We start from the raw sequence: 17,353 nt of genomic DNA on the forward strand, positions 1-17,353 counted from the left end.
GAAAGGGTGGTGGAGGCAGACTCAATCACGGCTTTCAAAAAGGGAGTTGGATAAGTACCTGAAGGAAAAAAAATTGCAGGGCTACGGGGAAAGGGCGGGGGAGTGGGACTGGCTGAAGTGCTCTGGCAGAGAGCCGGCACGAGCTCGACGGGCCGAATGGCCACCTTCTGTTCTGTAACCATTCTCTGATTCTATGAAGCATACAAAGTATCTGTTTTTTAACAATTATATAATTCCAAAACAAAAAATATCTAGAGTACTCTGGATTTATTCTTTAACTACTTTATAGTTTAAAAAAACCATTCTCAGAACTGTTTCTCATTTCTTTATCATCTTTGACTTTTTCTTTTCACTTCTGGCTGTGTTGTCTCCTTCAGCTTTTATAAAACTCCATCTTGTCAAACATTTATGTAATAAGTTTAACCTTCACTTTCCACTAAGTTACTCTGAGGATTTATTCAAGATTCAAGATTCAAGATCATTTTATTGCCATATGTAACTAGTACAATGGAATGCTTACTCCCCACTCACTCCCACAATACAAGCATATAAATATAAAAGCAAAAAGTAAAAACCAAGTATAAATAAAAACAATAAGCAATTAAGCAGAAAGTATAGCAATAACAGTCCAAGTTGCAGGATATGATGAATAGTGCAAAAAAGCCTCATTTACCACTGGAAATAATAGTAATGTAATATGATAAATATATGGTAATATAAGTATATAATATATATATTTACATAAACATATAACTATAATATGTGGGGCAGTGCGATTAGCAGTTCAGTAGGCGCACTGCCTGTGGATAGAAACTGTTCTTAAACCTGCTGGTCCTGGTTCGGATGCTGCGGTACCGACGTCCGGACCGCAGGAGGGAGAACAGTTTGTGCCCAGGGTGATTGGGGTCCTGGATGATGGAGCGGGCCTTGTTCTGGCACCTGGTCTGGAAGATCTCCTCGATGGACGGAAGTGCACACCCGATGATCTTTTCTGCCTTATTCACAACTCTCTGGATGGCTTTCTTGTTCTGTGCAGTGGTGTTACCATACCACACATTGACACCACTCGTCAGGACACTCTCTATGGTGCCGCGGTAAAAGTTCACAAGCCACTGTGTGCTTATGCCGCATTTCCTCAGGCACTGTAGAGGGTAGAGGCACTGGTGTGCCTTCTTCAGCATAGCCTCAGTATTATGGTTCCAGGCCAGGTCATCAGAGATCTGCAGTCCCAGGAATCGGAAGCAACTGACGACTTCCACTGGTGTCCCATCTATGCTGATGGGGCGATGGTTCCCTCGGTGGCTTCTGAAGTCCACGATGAGCTCCTTAGTCTTGCCAACGTTCAGGGCAAGATTGCTGTCATTGCACCATCTCATCAGCTGGACTATCTCATCTCTGTACTCCGTCTCGTCATCGTTGCTTATCAGGCCAATTACTGTGGTGTCGTCGGCAAACTTGATAATCCGGTTGTTGCTGTGTATGGCTGTACAGTCATGTGTAAACAGAGAGTACAGCCAAGGACTGAGGCAGCAGAGTGGATGAGGTGTTGTTCCCTATTTTCACCACTTGAGGCCTACCAGTCAGGAAATCCAGAATCCAATTGCAGATGGGGATGCCCAGGCCTAGGTCCCTCAGTTTCAGGATCAGCTTGGAGGGAATAATAGTATTAAATGCAGAGCTGTAATCAATGAACAACAGTCTGACTTAAGTGTCCCTCCTGTCTAGGTGTTCCAGGGCAGTGTGTAGTGTTAGGGAGATGGCATCGTCTACAGACCTGTTCGCCCTATATGCGAACTGGAACGGGTCCAAGGAATCGGATATGATGCTGCTTATGTGTGTCATGACCAGCTTTTCCAGGCTGTTTTTCTCTTACCTGCTTATCTTCAAACACTTGCACATGATTTACTATCAGTTGGATATATTTTAAATTTACACATTTTACCTGTAAAGCAGTTGGAATACATTGAAAGCAACCCCAAAACTGAATAGTGATAAAGTATGGCAAAAAGAGCAGAAAGTGAAACTGTTCTAGGTCCTTCATTGACTTTGTGGTTTTCTAGCTGCTTTCTCACTGGCAGCAGTGCTTGCCAATTTGAACTAGTTCTGTAATGTGTGGATGGCCTGGCCTGCTGGAATAGGCTTCTAAAAGATGAATAAAACCGTGTAATTTTTGGTTAGAAAGTTTAATCTCTAATGTTATTGAAGTGGCTACCTAATTTTGCAGGATCAGCATTTGAAAAATTAACATAAGCTTGTAGCACAGCTATGGCTTTACACTGGTGGTAGCTTGCTGTGTAGTCAATGAGAGGCCTATTTGAATAATTTTAGGAGCCTTAGGAGGTTTGTGCTGGCCACCATTGCAGACTGAAAAATGCTGGCATTTTTCCTGACCAGGAAATGCAACCTACTGTAAATGAGGCAAGCTAGCCTGCATGCTCAATTTCGCACCCTGCGCTCACGGCAGCAGAACCTCATTAAATCTGCCCTGTAGTATATATATATGATGAAAATGTAGAGTAAAATGCAGCAGTGTGAACTGCAGGGACAGAGGGACCTCAGAGTTAATGTGCACAGGTCCCTGAAGGTGGCAGGACATATTGAGAGTGTGGTTAGCAAAGCATGTGGGAACTTGGGCTTCATAAATAGAGGTATTGAGTACAAAAGTAGAGAAGTTATGCTGAACCTTTATAAAGCGCTGGTTAGGCCACAACTGGAGTATTGCATCCAGTTCTGGTCACCACACTTTAGGAAGGTTGTGAAGGCACTTGAGAGGGTGCAGAGATTTACCAGAATGGTTCCGGGGATGGGGGAATCTTAGCTACAAGGACAGGTTGGAGAAGCTGGATTTGTTTTCATTAGAGCAAAGGAGTTTGAGGGGTGATTTGATAGAAGTGTACAAGATTATGACGGGTTTGGATAGGCTAGACGAGGAAAGGCTGTTCCCACTAGTTGATGGTACAAGGACTAGGGGACACAGATTTAAGGTTTTGGGCAAGAGATACGGGGGGATGCGAGGAAAAACTTTTTTACGCAGCGAGTGGTGATGTCCTGGAATTCGTTGCCGACGGAATCAATCAAATCAAATCAAATCAACTTTTATTGTCATTGTTAGTGCACAAGTGCAGTACAACGAAATGTAGGCTTGCGGCTCCCGAGAGTGTACATTTGGATTAAGACATTTAAACATTCAACATACATTTGGCTTGTAGTATATTAACATAAATATGACCATAATAAAGTGCATTGGCAGATGTGTAGGCTTTAGAGTTTATGTGTGGAGTTCAGTAGGATGACAGCCCTGGGAAAGAAGCTGTTCCTAAATCTGGTCGTACGGGTGCGAATGCATCTGTAGCATTTCCCAGATGGTAGGAGGGCGAACAGACTGTGGCTGGGGTGGGTAGGTTCTTTGATGATGGACCGTGACCTCCGTAGACAGCGTTTCTGGTGTATGTGCTCTATGGTCGGTAGCCGGGTGCCGGTAATGCGTTGGGCAGTTTTGACTACCCGCTGCAGGGCTTTCCGGTCATAGTAGCTACAGCTGCCATACCATACTGTGATACAGTTTGTCAGGGTGCTCTCTATAGTGCAGCGGTAAAAGTTAGAGAGGATCAGGGGTGACAGATTACATCCCTTCAGCCTCCTTAAGAAATATAGGCGCTGCTGGGCCTTCTTCACCAGAGAGGAGGTGTTGAGGGACCAGGAGAGGTCTTCCGTGATGTGGACTCCGAGGAACTTAAAGCTGTCCACCCTTTCCACCACAGCCCCATTGATGTGGATGGGGGTGTGACTTCCGCCTTTTGACTTCCTGAAGTCCACAATGATTTCTTTTGTTTTCTTGGTGTTAAGGGCCAGGTTGTTATCGGCGCACCACTTCACGAGATGCTGGACCTCCTCCCTGTAGGCTGACTCATCGTTGTTGGTGATCTGGCCTACTACCGTGGTGTCATCCGCAAACTTGATGATGGTGTTGGAACCATTAACAGCCACACAGTCGTGGGTTAAGAGGGAGTAGAGGAGGGGGCTCAGCACACATCCTTGTGGGGCCCCTGTGTTCAGGGTCGGGGGGGAGGTGTGGTTACCTAATTTGACAGACTGGGGTCTGTTTGTTAGGAAGTCCAGGGTCCAGTTGCAGAGGGAAGTGTTCAGGCCAAGAGTTTGGAGTTTGGTGGCCAGCTTGTTGGGGACGATAGTGTTGAATGCTGAGCTGTAGTCTATAAACAGCATTCTGATGTAGGTCTCCTTACCATCTAGGTGATTCAGTGCCGAGTGTAGAGCAGTTGTGATTGCATCCTCCGTTGATCTGTTTGCACGATAGGCAAACTGGTGTTGGTCAAGGGAGGCAGGAACACTGGCTTTGATGTGGGCTAAGACCAGTCTCTCGAAACACTTCATTATGATGGGTGTGAGTGCGACAGGTCGACAGTCGTTCAGGCACGTCACAGCCGTTTGTTTTGGCACAGGAATAATGGAAGTGATGGAAGCGGAGACACTCAATGTTTTCAAGGGGAGACTGGATAAGCACTTGAGGGAAATAAACTGGCAGGGCTACGGGGATAGAGCAGAGGAATGGGACTGGCTGGATTGCTCTACAGAGAGCCAGCACAGACTCAATGGGCTGAATGGCCTCATTCTGTGCCATTATGACTCTGTGGGGGAAAAATTGGGTATTGCCCATTTTGGGGCGCTAATATCGGCCGGGCATAAAGTTTAGCGCCCGGCACTAATTATCGCCTCCGACTGCAAAATTCGCCTCTATCGCCCCTGGAGGTGATTTGAGCGCTAAATCAGGCGCTACACACCTCTCTTAAGGAGCAAACATCAGGGAGCGAGGCGCTACCTCAGAACGCTACCGAAGCTCAGGCGATGCCAATTACCATGGAAGCCAGACACACTGGCGCCATCCAGTTCTTAAAGAGGAGGGGCCATCTTGCTGGCCAGCCACACCCTGCTCATTGCAGCCTTGAATCTCAGCCTGGAGAGACCTCAAAAGTAATTGTGTTGGAAGCACTAACTGATAGGCCCAGGGAAAGGGCTCGGCGCTTAGGAACCTCAAAAGTAGTGCTGAGGGCCAAAACTCCTTAGGACAGCGTTAAAACCAAAAATTTTGCCAACAAGAAAAGGCAGGAAGTGTCCGCCTTTAAATAGCGCTCCCCCAGCCCCTTCCCGACTTAAAAACGTTCCCCTCTACCTGTTGTTCCTAGCGGCAGACGCTAAGGCAGGGGGCGCAACTCAATATCCGGTCCGGGGCGCTACCGGGGCATTCCATGTTTGACTGACGTCACGATCTGCAGGCGCAGGAGATCATGGCGGTAGTGTCTAGCGCCGCTGCAAAACGACTGGTCAATTTTGCGAGCGGCGCTAAAATCGCCACGTTCGGGCGCTAAGTTCCTAGCGCCCCGTTAGCGCCCCCGGAGGCACTAACCAACCGAATTTTTCCCCCTATGACTCTAGTCCTGATTTTTTTTATTTGCATCATGCTTCCAGTTGCTATTTTGTTTGCAACAACCAAAATAGGAGAGGTGGAAATTCTTTGGGAGTTCCAATGGCACTCCTAAATTTGGAAGAGAGGAGTTCTTGAAGGGAAAAGAAATGCAGATGCACAGTAATTTAGGCATCATGTAGACACCTGTCTGATCTCTGGACGTGCATTCATTGGCCCAGACCGTGTGATATGCCTATCAATTAGTCCAATAAAAGGCGACGAGTTAAGAACGTAACTGAAGGTTTACCACATTCACCCCTTGTTTAGATTAGAGTCCGGCGGGGTGAAGTGTATTACCAGCTCTGGTATGTCAGTCTGTCCGGAGGCTTCGTTAGCCTCTCCGATCGTCGCAGCGGCGGTGTTACGTTATCCGGTGTTAAAGCTGGTGTCTGCGTAGTCGGCAAAGGCTCGTGGGGTTCCGGCATGCCGTCTACCTCGGCTGGACTCGGGGGGTTGGGAGGGGGGGGTGAGGGTGCGAGGTCTCGTAAGGAGACAGTGTCCTCCCGTCCGTCTGGGTAAGCCACATAGGCGTACTGGGGGTTGGCGTGCAGGAGGTTCACCTTCTCGACCAGGGGGTCCGTTTTATGGGCCCTCACGTGCTTTCGCAGCAAGACGGGTCCCGGAGAGGTCAGCCAGGTTGGTAGGGTGGTTCCCGTAGTCGACTTCCTGGGGAAGACAAACATTCGGGCATGGGGGGTGGTGTTAATGGCAGTGCAAAGTAGTGACCGGATGGAGTGCAGCGCAATCGGGAGGACCTCTTGCCAGCGGGAGGTTGGGAGGCCCTTAGACTTTAAGGCTAAGAGGGTGGCCTTCCATACCGTCGCGTTCTCTCTTTCCACCTGGCCGTTCCCTCGGGGGTTGTAGCTGGTGGTCCTGCTTGCTGCAATACCCCTCTCCAATAGGAACTGACGGAGTTCCTCGCTCATGAAGGAGGCGCCCCGGTCACTATGTATATAGTTCGGGAACCCGAACAAGGCGAAGAGTTTGTTCAGGCATTTAATGACCGTGTTACTGGTCATGTCTGGGCAGGGGAAGGCAAAGGGGAAACGGGAGTACTCATCAACGATGTTGAGGAAGTACACATTACGGTCGGATGACGGTAGGGGCCCCTTGAAGTCGATGCTCAGACGCTCGAAGGGGCGGGTGGCCTTGATCAGGCTTGCTCTGTCCGGCTTATAGAAGTGCGGTTTGCACTCAGCACAGATCTGGCAGTTCCTGGTCATGGTCCTGACCTCCTCGATGGAGTATGGCAGAGGTCATTGTGGAGGGTCTGAAGTCTATCACTTTGCGCGCTGGCGCATGTAATGCGTGAAAGAGCATCAGGGGGGTCGTTCAGTTTACCGGGCCGGTACAAGATCTCATAATCATAGGTGGAAAGCTCGATTCTCCACCTCAAGATTTTGTCGTTCTTGATCTTGCCCCTCAGCTTGTTATTAAACATGAAGGCAACCGAGCGTTGGTCGGTGAGGAGGGTAAATCGTTTGCCTGCCAAGTAGTGCCTCCAGCGCCGTACTGCCTCCACAATTGCCTGGGCTTCCTTCTCGACCGACGAGTGTCGGGTCTCGGGGCCCTGTAGGGTCCTTGAGAAGAAGGCTACCGGCCTACCCTCCTGGTTAAGGGTAGCGGCTAGGGCGAAGTCGGATGCATCGCTCTCCACTTGGAAGGGGATTGACTCATCCACTGCGTGCATTGTGGCCTTGGCTATGTCTCCCTTAATGAGGGAGAAGGCCGCGCACGCCTCTTCCGTGAGGGGGAAGGATGTGGTTTTCAGGAGGGGTCTGGCTTTGTCCGCATAATTGGGTACCCATTGGGCATAGTAGGCGAAAAGCCCCAGGGTTCTCCTAAGTGCTTTTGGACAGTGGGGGAGGGGTAGCTCCATGAGGGGGCGCATTCTTTCGGGGTCGGGGCCGATGACTCCGTTCTCTACTACACAGCCAAGGATGGCAAGGCGCGCTGTGTTAAACACGCATTTCTCCTTATTGTAGGTGAGGTTCAGCCGTTGGGCCGTACGGAGGAATTTCTCCAGATTCACGTCGTGGTCCTGCCGGTCGCGGCCGCAGATGGTGACGTTATCTAGGTAGGGGAATGTGGCCTGCAGTCCGTTCTGGTCAACCATCCGGTCCATCTCCCTTTGGAAGACCGAGACCCCGTTGGTGACACCGAAGGGGACCCTAAGGAAGTGGTATAGGCGCCCATTCGCCTCGAAGGCGGTGTACTGGCGGTCCTCGGGGTGGATAGGGAGTTGGTGGTAGGCCGACTTAAGGTCGATGGTCGAGAATACGCGGTATTGTGCAATCTGATTGACCATGTCAGATATGCGGGGAAGGGGGTATGCGTCCAGCTGGGTGTATCTGTTTATGGTCTGGCTGTAGTCGATGACCAGGCGATTTTTATCGCCGGTCTTAACGACCACGACCTGGGCACGCCAGGGGCTGTTGCTCCCCTCGATGATGCCCTCCTTCAGGAGACGCTGCACCTCAGAGCTAATGAAAGCTCTGTCCCCAGCGCTGTACCGCCTGCTCTTGGTAGCGACGGGTTTGCAGTCGGGGGTGAGGTTAGCGAACAGGGAAGGTGGCGGCACCTTGAGGGTGGATAGGCTGCAGGTGTTACGCGGTGGGCGGTTTAACCTTCGCTGGTTGTCGACTGTGAGTGGGGGGAGGGGTCCACCGTATGCTAGGGTTACACTTTGGAGGTGGGATTGGAAGTCCAGCCCTAGTAGGACGGCAGCGCAGAGCTGGGGGAGGACGAGGAGTTTAAAGTTTTTATACTCTGTACCCTTAACCGACAAGGTCACAGCACAGTAGCCGCTAATGTCCGTGGCGTGGGACCTCGATGCCATCGAGATTCGGTTGCGCGTTGGCAGGACAGGGAGGGAGTAGTGGCTCACCGTGTCTGGGTGGATGAAGCTCTCCGTGCTTCCGCTGTCGAACAGGCAGGTCGTGGCGTGGCCGTTTACTTTGATGTCCATCATCGACTTGGACAGGTGGTGTGGGCGGGCTTGATCCAGAGTGACGGAGGCTAGCGTGTAGGTAAGCGAGTCGTTGTCGTCTGCGGGCGAGGCGGTCGTCGGGTCCGGGGGCCCGGTGGCAGTCGGGCGTGGTGTGTAAAATGGCGTCTCCCACGAGGTAGGACAAAATGGCGGAGAAGATGGCTGCCCCCATAACTCACATGAGGCACTATTGGGGTCGGTTGCCTTGATCAAAGATGGCCGCCCCCATGACTCACGTGTGGGGATACTGGCCTCAGTTGCCGTGAAAGAAGATGGCCGCCCCCACAGTTCGCATGAGGCACTGCTGGCCTCTGAAGATCCGCTCCTGCAGGCCTTAGAGAAGTGGCCTTTCTTCCTGCAGGTTGTGCAGGTAGAGTTCCTGGCTGGGCAGCGCGACCTCGGGTGCTTCTCCTGGCCGCAAAAGAAGCAGCCGGCGGCCCGATCGCGGGTGCCCGATGTCGGAGCCGGTACCGGGGGTGGCGGGCCCGGTCGGGTCCGGGACGCCGACGCTGAGGTAGGTCCCGGGGGCGGCGCTGCGAAGGGTATTGCGGTAGGGGTCGGGCCCGAGTCCCAGGGTCGCGAGCAGTACCTGGAAAACGCCTCCTGGTCCTGATGGGCCACCTCCAGGGAGAGAGCGAGGGCTTCAGCTTTGTCCAGGTCGAGGTCTTTAGCTTCAAGCAGTCTTTGCCGTGAGTAGTCGGACCGTAGGCCTTTCACAAAGGCATCGCGGATATTATCTTCCGTATTTTCAACAGCCGTCACCGCTTTAAAGTCACAGTTCCTGCCGAGTGCTCTTAGCGCCCGTAAAAATTCAGCTACAGACTCTCCTGGCTGTTGCGGGCGGGATCTTAGGAGGTGCCTGGTGTACATGTAATTTACCGGGCTGCGGTACTGCTGTTTCAGTAGGTTGATAGCGGCCTCGTACGTAGTCGTGTCCTGTATGAGTGCGTATACTCTCGGGCTCGCTTGGGCGTTCAGAAGTCTTAGTTTGGATCTCTGCGGGGCGCCGGATTCTTCCAGGTAGGATTCGAAGCAGTCCAGCCAGTGTTTGAAGTTGAGGGCTGCGTTTGGTGCCTGTGGGTTTAGATCCAGGTATGGTGGTTTCAAGGCTTGCAGCCAAGCCGGCTGGTGTGGCCCGTTGTCTGGAGGCTGCTGTTGCTGTGCTGCTGGGTGAGCTCCTTGCTGTTGCTGTTCATTATCAGACATCTTTAAAATTTAGCCAATAAAATTGATATGCCTATCAATTAGTCCAATAAAAGGCGACGAGTTAAGAACGTAACTGAAGGTTTACCACACCGTGCTCTTGGGCTGGTCAGAGGAGACCTGTTTGGCATCTCCACTTCACAAAGTAGGTTGTCACATAGGTATGCCATCCTTTGGGAGGCCAACGTGTAGACAACTTGTACCAGAATGATGTGTGTGTATTTTACTTGTACCCTATTGGAACCTTCTAAGCTATCAGCCATATGTGCTATATGTCAAATCAGTTAATCAGCTGTCCATAGATGCATCAAACAGATGACCGAAGCCTTGTTTAGAATAGACGACACATTCATCACTTTTCCTGTAGAAAGCAGGCATTAGCTCGGCAAGGTACATAATGTTTCCCAGATACCAAGTTCCTAAGATTGGAGAGCATCATAGATGTAACATATCTACTGTGCAGACAGTTAAGCTTGGCCACCATCTCTTGAAAGTCAAAATATACTGCTGTCCTCTGGAGAGGATGCCTTTATGTGGCAAACAGGGCAACCCTCTTAGCACCACCTCATGAAATAGCAGGTACACTTTGCCAGGCATTAAACAGGGGAGTCAAATACTGAACCACTTCAACACTTGAGCACACTTTGTGCTTCCAAAATGGATTTCCTTTCCTTCTTTTTGACTACAGTTTGAATCTTTATTAAGGCTGAAACAATATTTTTCCCCCATAAGCAACCAATTACTTTAAATGCACAGATCCCTGTAAATCAGCTAGCTAGATTTTACACAGCAAGCTACCAGTGCAAAAACCACAGCTGTGCTGCAAGCTTATGTCAATTTTTCAAATGCTGATCCTGCAAAATTCGGTAGCCACTTCAATGTGCTGTAAGCTAGATTGACAAAGCAATCAGCCATTTGCAGCACAGATTTTGCTGGGGTCGCAAAATCGGGGCTTACATACAGATACCATCACCCATGGAACTTCAACCCATGAATTGGAACAGATAATAATGGAGCAGCCTGGAAAAATTAGATATACAAGACATAATTTACAACAACAACTTGTATTTATATAGCGCCTTTAACGTCGTGAAACGTCCCAAGGTGCTTCACAGGAGTATATAAGACAAAAAATTTGACACCAGAAATTAGGGCAGGTGATCAAAAGCTTGGTCAAAGAGGTAAGTTTTAAGGAATGTCTTAAAGGAGGAAAGAGAGGTAGCGAGGCGGAGAGGTTTAGGCAGGGAATTCCAGAGCTCAGGGCCTAGACAACAGAAGGCACGGCCACCAATGGTTGAGCGATTATAATCAGGGATGCTCAAGAAGGCAGAATTAGAGGAGCGCAGATAATTCAGGGAGGGGGGGGATGTTGTGGGGCTGGAGGAGATTACAGTTGGGAGGGGCGAGGCCATGGAGTGATTTGAAAACAAGGATGAGAATTTTGAAATCGAGGTGTTGCTTAACCGGGAGCCAATGTAGGCCAGCGAGCACAGGGGTGATGGATGAACGGGGCTTGGTGCGAGTTAGGACACGGGCAGTCGAGTTTTGGATCAACTCAAGTTTACGTAGGGTAGAATATGGGAGGCCAGCCTGGAGTGCGTTGGAATGGTCAAGTCTAGAAGTAACAAAAGCATGGATGAGGGTTTCAGCAGCGGATGAGCTGAGGCAAGGGAGGAGACGGTGATGTTACGGAACTAGGCGGTCTTACATTCCACTGTTTTATCAATATGTGCAATACTAACAGTAGGTAAAGGCCCAAATACACAGTAATACCCATTTTGCAAAGGCCTTGGAGGTGGCAGTACAGTAGTATTATATTACTGCATATATAATTGACTACTCAAATAAAAGCAAATGGTGGATCAGGATTGCCTTGATAAGCAGTGAGTGGATTTCTCTTACATTACTGCCAAGGAACACAGCCCACAGTTATAGGGAGCACTGGTACTCCCAAACCCCGCACAGTAGTTTGTGTGTGTATAGATATTTTACTCATTCACAAGGGGGTTTTGGGAAGCTATTAAAAACTGAGAAAGTTATGATCAATTTACTTCTATCAATCCAGTGTAATTTTCTTTGATTTTACTAGATCTCAAAAATATAAGTTCAATTAAATTTTAGTTATCAATGCATATATATGACATTGAATCTTGGGGTCATAGAAACCATAAATCAGTATGATAATTAAGCGACAGTGCTATGAATTTAGCATGCTGTTTGAAAAGTCCTTGGCTGATTGACAATGCAAGGGCCATGATTTGGCTATCAAGTGACAGGCTGTCAGTGCAGAACATTATAAAAGGTTGGAATGCCGTACCTAGGAAAAGTGCTGTGTTTCCTCCAGAAAGTACAAATGTCTTCTAAGAATTGGTATGATGGCAGGGACTGCTGTTACCTGTAGGAGGTGGAAATGCAGTCTACTCTGACCCTAAATATTGCAAAATGAGAGGTTTGTGTTGTTCCAAGAATAGAGGCAAAATGTATTCGGGCTTTGCTCAGATTCCAGCACAATAGTTCACTATATTAGCATGGTAAAATGCTTACATACTGGGGAAATCTGGATTCAGCACCACAGATTATCTACAAGAAAGGCAGCCCTTCTCCCATTTTCCAGCCACTTGGGGCCACTGCAAGAACATAAAATAGCACTCTGAGAGCAGACTTTAGTTAATTGAAACTGCCTTGGTATTAGTTCTGATAACTAGAAAAAAATAAATTTATAACATTTTGAAGGTCTTCGTCATATTTGTGCAAAAATATGTGCAAGTAATGTGATATGAGCAATGAGAAACTGATGAGAGATTCCAGAAGCAGTTTAAAGTCAAAATAAAGTTAATAAATAACAAGAGAGAACTAAAGGTCTCTATACAAAGACAATACTGTAAATGTTGTAAATCTGAAATAAGAACTGTAAACACTGAAAATACACAACTGGTTTGTCAGCATCTGGAAATAGAAATTAGAAAAAAGTGTCACATTTTGGGTGGAGACCTTTTGTCAGAATGTTCTGATGAAACGTCTCTACCTGAAATATTGAATACTTTTTTGATGCACTGACAGACCTTGTGTATACTTGTAACATTTTCTGTTTTGATTTTGAAGCTCTTTCAATCTGATAGTATCTTTACAAACCAGGAAATAAAGAAGTTAACAGCTTGTAGCATTTACAATGAAAATATTTTAAAGATGAAAGCACACTCCTTTATAGTGTATCCTTGTTTGTGGTTCACATGTTCGGTATCCATCAATACATAAGAATGACTGATAATTTATTAAGATTCAACAATAAATATCTATTAATGCAGCACAACAGTTGATTTATCAATGGAAACCTGTACAAGTCCAACTTTCTCTTTGGTGCCTGGAATTTTGATTAGCTACCTACAGAATCAAATTGATGTTTGAATTGTTGGATTGCACAATTATTCACTTGCTACTCCAAACTGATCAAAGAATGTGAGGTCAACAACTGCACTAAGCGATTAAAAAAAAGGAAAAAAGCAGAGCCAAGAAAAAAAACTGCTAAACATCTTATAGAAATAGCAATACAAGTAAAAATATAAAGGGATCTTGAAATATTAAAATAATACATTATACCTGAAGATTTGAGCCTTTCTAGCTCTTTCTGCAATTCCTGAGCAGCTGGTATTTCAGAAATTGGTGGAGCAGGGGCAATTTGCCAACTTGTCTTTTCTTGATTGATAAGTTTCCTATCAAAGTATTAGTAGAACATATTTTTTAGCTTAGTGTGTCAAATACATGACTTTCCACAATATAAATGTTATCTATATATCTATATCACCAGAAATAAAAGGGGAATTAGATTAACAGTTAATACGAATGAGGTTTCCACTTAAATATTTCTTGAACTCTGCTCAGTTTCAAGTACTAGACCTTTTTAGCATCTAGAGTATTCAAAACTCTCCAAATTATGCTCATTGTAGACCTATAAAGATTTCTTTGTAATGAACACTCTCTACATAGTTTAATCTGGGGTGTTCCCTTAATTCATCCAGATTGCACACATCTTAGAAAAGTTAAGACAGAAGAGAGTGAAGATCCCATTAACCACACTATCGTGGCTGAGACAACCTTGGTTCCCACATCATCTGAGGCTACCAATTTAGCTCATGGTAACTTCCTCAGATGAGATTTATTGTCCTTGTGTAGAAGCAAGATGCAACATCTCAATTCACTTCATCCAGACTGACAGATACTAGAAAGGTTCAACCTGCTGAAATTTGGTTTTTCAGAAAAGGTTGTTGATGCTCTTTCTTTTAGTCATCTTTCTACCAAGACCTATAATTCCAAATAGAAAGATTTTCATCTCTAGTGTCTCACCAGATTGACCTTAATATCTTCTTGAATATTGTCAACAACTTTATGATTGTAGATTAAAGCCTAGGTCATTGAAAATTTGTCAGCTATTTCTACTTCCCATATAGATCTGAAATGTGCCTCAGCATCATTTCACCTATAGACTCCCAATTCCTCAAGTACTCTTCTATTTTGTCCTTATATTAAAGCCATCTGCCAGACTGCTAGATTAACATAGTCTTATCTCAATTAATACACCCACCTGTTGATTTTTGATTTTCTTGAATTAAAAAGCTTACCTGGAACACTACCACTTTAACAATCACAAATTCTATCATAATTTGGTGAGACCCAAGCCTTTACCATTGATGATTCCTTCAAACAAATTTGATGATAAAATTAATCCCCTAACCTGATCATAAATTTCTCCTTGAAAGTTCATCATATTTTCATCTAGACCAGTTAAATCTCGTTTTAGAAATCTCAGCATCACCCAAAAATTAACTGTCTCATGCACATATTGGCACATGCATTTCTTCTTATCTTCAAGTGTCAACTTGGCTCAGTGGATAGCATTGTATGGGGAAGATCTTCACTGACATTGCTGGGTGGAAACAGGGCGGTAGCGCCCCTAAAATGGTGGGGAAAAGCTTACTGCCCTGTTCCAGCACTGGCCAATGCTGTCTTCGGAAGGGTTGGGCGGCCAAAGTGCCTGCCTGATTCAGCCAGTAGGCCTTATTACTATGCAAATGAGGGAGTGCTGCATTGTTGAAGGCTCTATGGATAAGATGTTAAAGAGACCCTCTCTGCCTGTTGTGGTGCGCCAACTGGACATTATGAATGCCATTATTCAGTTAATTAATTATTTAATTAATTATTTAATAACAACAAGCCGATGTATGAAACTGACCGATAAGTTTCAGTGTATTGAGCCTAGAAACACTACTAAATGGACAATAAGAAGAAAATCAGGAATACTGTATAATGCGAATGAATGTTGTGCACTGAAACTGCTTGTTTGAATCACAATTATATTAGAATAAGGCATCTGTTTATTGCTAAGCATCTCTATTTAGAATGCTTTTATTTAGCAGGTATTGTGAAAATCCATTGTTAGGTTTTTTTTTAATATTAATTAACTTTGACATGTTGCGGTGGCAATAGTACTGGAATATCCAAGGTTTATTATGGAAGGAATTCTGCCTGACTCTTTCCCAAAAAGCATTTGCTCAGATTAATCAGGATAAAAGTGTTTGCCTCGGCAGCAAATGTAGTGTCTGGAGCCGCCTAAGAGATTTATTACTGGGAGCCAGCCCTTCGCCACATTGGGATCGCGTTTCAATTTAATGCGATAGGACCAACTCCAGGGAGACTCTTAAACTGCACCATCACCTGGAAATTAAATTGCATTAAAAAGTGACAAAAAAGGCATGTCTAAACTGATTTAATTTTAGTGGGAATACTCATATAACTCAAGCTCTGTCCTAAAAAGTGAAATTTTTCAGGCAAATGTTAATCAGCTCATCTGTTCTGCACTTGGACTTTGAAGGAGGCGAGTGAAAGAAAGCAGTGGAACTGTGAACTGTTTGCCTCAAATGCATTGTTTGTTTAAACTCATCAATCTGCCTTTTAACCAAACATGCTGAGCCTACTAGCGCCATTCATTAATGGTCTAAACTGCAGCGGCACTAAAAGTACCGCTCATTCAGCAAATTCGTAATCCCCACTGATTTTAATGGGGGCGGGGCTATTATAATTAACTGTTCACTATTTCGGCGCGGTGAAACGGCAAAGCAGCGCAAAAGTCCTAGGAAATAAGTAATTGCCTAAGTCGCTGACGTCACTATTTCCTTGGGACGTTTGCGCTGTAAAACAGACCCTATGACGTAGCTGCGACATTACAATGGTGCAAGTCTCCAAGAAATTCTGGGCCAATACTATCTATCACACGTCATAAAAAAGCTCCTGTTCAGTTCCAATCAAAAGTCATCCCATCTACTGCAACAGCTCTATCTTTTCCCTCAGAAGAAATATATAGAAAATCAGGTGATTTTACGTATATATGTTTGTTAAATATTATACCTGGAATCTAGCAGGTTGATCAGTCTGGGGAAAGGATCAGTATGTTCTGTTGTGTTGTTTGATCATTTTTAATTTATTTATGTTTATCACCATCTAAGTCAGCTTCAAAAATATCAATATGGACCTGCTGACCCTTTTTCTATTAAGTATGATATTGCCAAACAATTCATCTGTATGTGTGCAAAGATGCTGACCTGAAAAATAAGAGGCTTTCCACAGTAGTTGAAAGACATACATTTATATAGAGTTTGATCAAGTCTCTCAGAAATATGCCATACCATGAATGATTTAGAAGTGGAGTGAATTTCATTATGTGGGCAAATATGGCAAAAAAAACGTTCAAATGGGTGTTAGAGGCTTGGGGGAAAGGGCACAGTCAGGAGATATTGAAGATTAGTGGAACACATCCCAATAATAGAGATGTACAGAAAACAATTGTATAAATGTGGAGCAGCTTCCTTTGAATAACAGAACTACTATGGTTAATAACTTCCCATTTCAGCTACATTACATCATAAAGCGGCTTAAATTTTCCTGAGTTATAAATTTAGTCATTAAAATTAATGTGTCAGTTGATTACACTAGAAGTAGAATACACTGTAGGCAACAGAGGGATATGATCAATTGTGAGCTCCATTCACAATGCTAACTTGACTGGCTTTCCTGAGTTGTCTGGTCAATGTCACTTATGGGAGTATTTACCATGTCTCGCTGTAGGCTATGATATATTCTCTGTTTCTACAGAAACTTAACTGAACATGTCACAACAGCTGAAGCAAGCCAAGTTCAAAGTAATTTGAGGCTTTGGCAGGTTTGAACCGTAGACAGTGTATGCCAAGATAAGAACCTTTATATAGTAAACCATGGAGTAACATACACTTTCTCCGATGAAGGTTTTTCAAAAAACAAAGCATCCAAGGGTAGCAAACAATCCTCTTCAAACTCGAACATCTTGCATGCGAGGCCACTCTCCCTTACCTAATGACAACATAAGCAGAAGTCACCATTACTCAACAGTGAAATAATCGTGTAAAACAGAAGCAGAAAATACTGCAAATACACAGCACCAGAAAAGAGAAATTGCAGGTTAACGTTTTAGATCAAGGTTCGATACCCAAATGTCAACCTATCGTTTCTCTTTTCAGATGCTGATGGGGCTGCATTTGCAGAATTTCCTGTTTTCTTTTTGTATCATATTTCCTGAATTTGCAGTATATCTTTTTATCTGAAGCATCTAAAACCTGGACAGTGTAATTTTCATAACAAATGAACAGCACGGC

General features: G+C 45.5%; 1 protein-coding gene across 1 annotated transcript in view; it reads right to left on the minus strand.

Annotated features, from left to right (window-relative positions):
- hfm1 (helicase for meiosis 1) overlaps positions 1–17,099 on the minus strand; it is a 181,819-nt gene extending 164,720 nt beyond the window's left edge. Inside the window, exons 1-2 of the mRNA XM_085983383.1 lie at positions 16,951–17,099; positions 13,272–13,384 (exon numbers count right to left, since the gene is read on the minus strand). Coding sequence (XP_085839509.1) covers positions 13,272–13,384; positions 16,951–17,024 — 187 coding nt within the window. The 5' untranslated portion in view covers positions 17,025–17,099. The remainder of the gene's footprint in view (positions 1–13,271; positions 13,385–16,950) is intronic.
- Positions 17,100–17,353: the final 254 nt, after the last annotated feature.

The sequence above is a fragment of the Somniosus microcephalus genome, chromosome 3 (genome assembly GCF_052327205.1).
Source record: "Somniosus microcephalus isolate GS21.2 chromosome 3, FLI_Smic_1.0, whole genome shotgun sequence".
In the NCBI taxonomy this organism is placed as follows: Eukaryota; Metazoa; Chordata; class Chondrichthyes; order Squaliformes; family Somniosidae; genus Somniosus; species Somniosus microcephalus.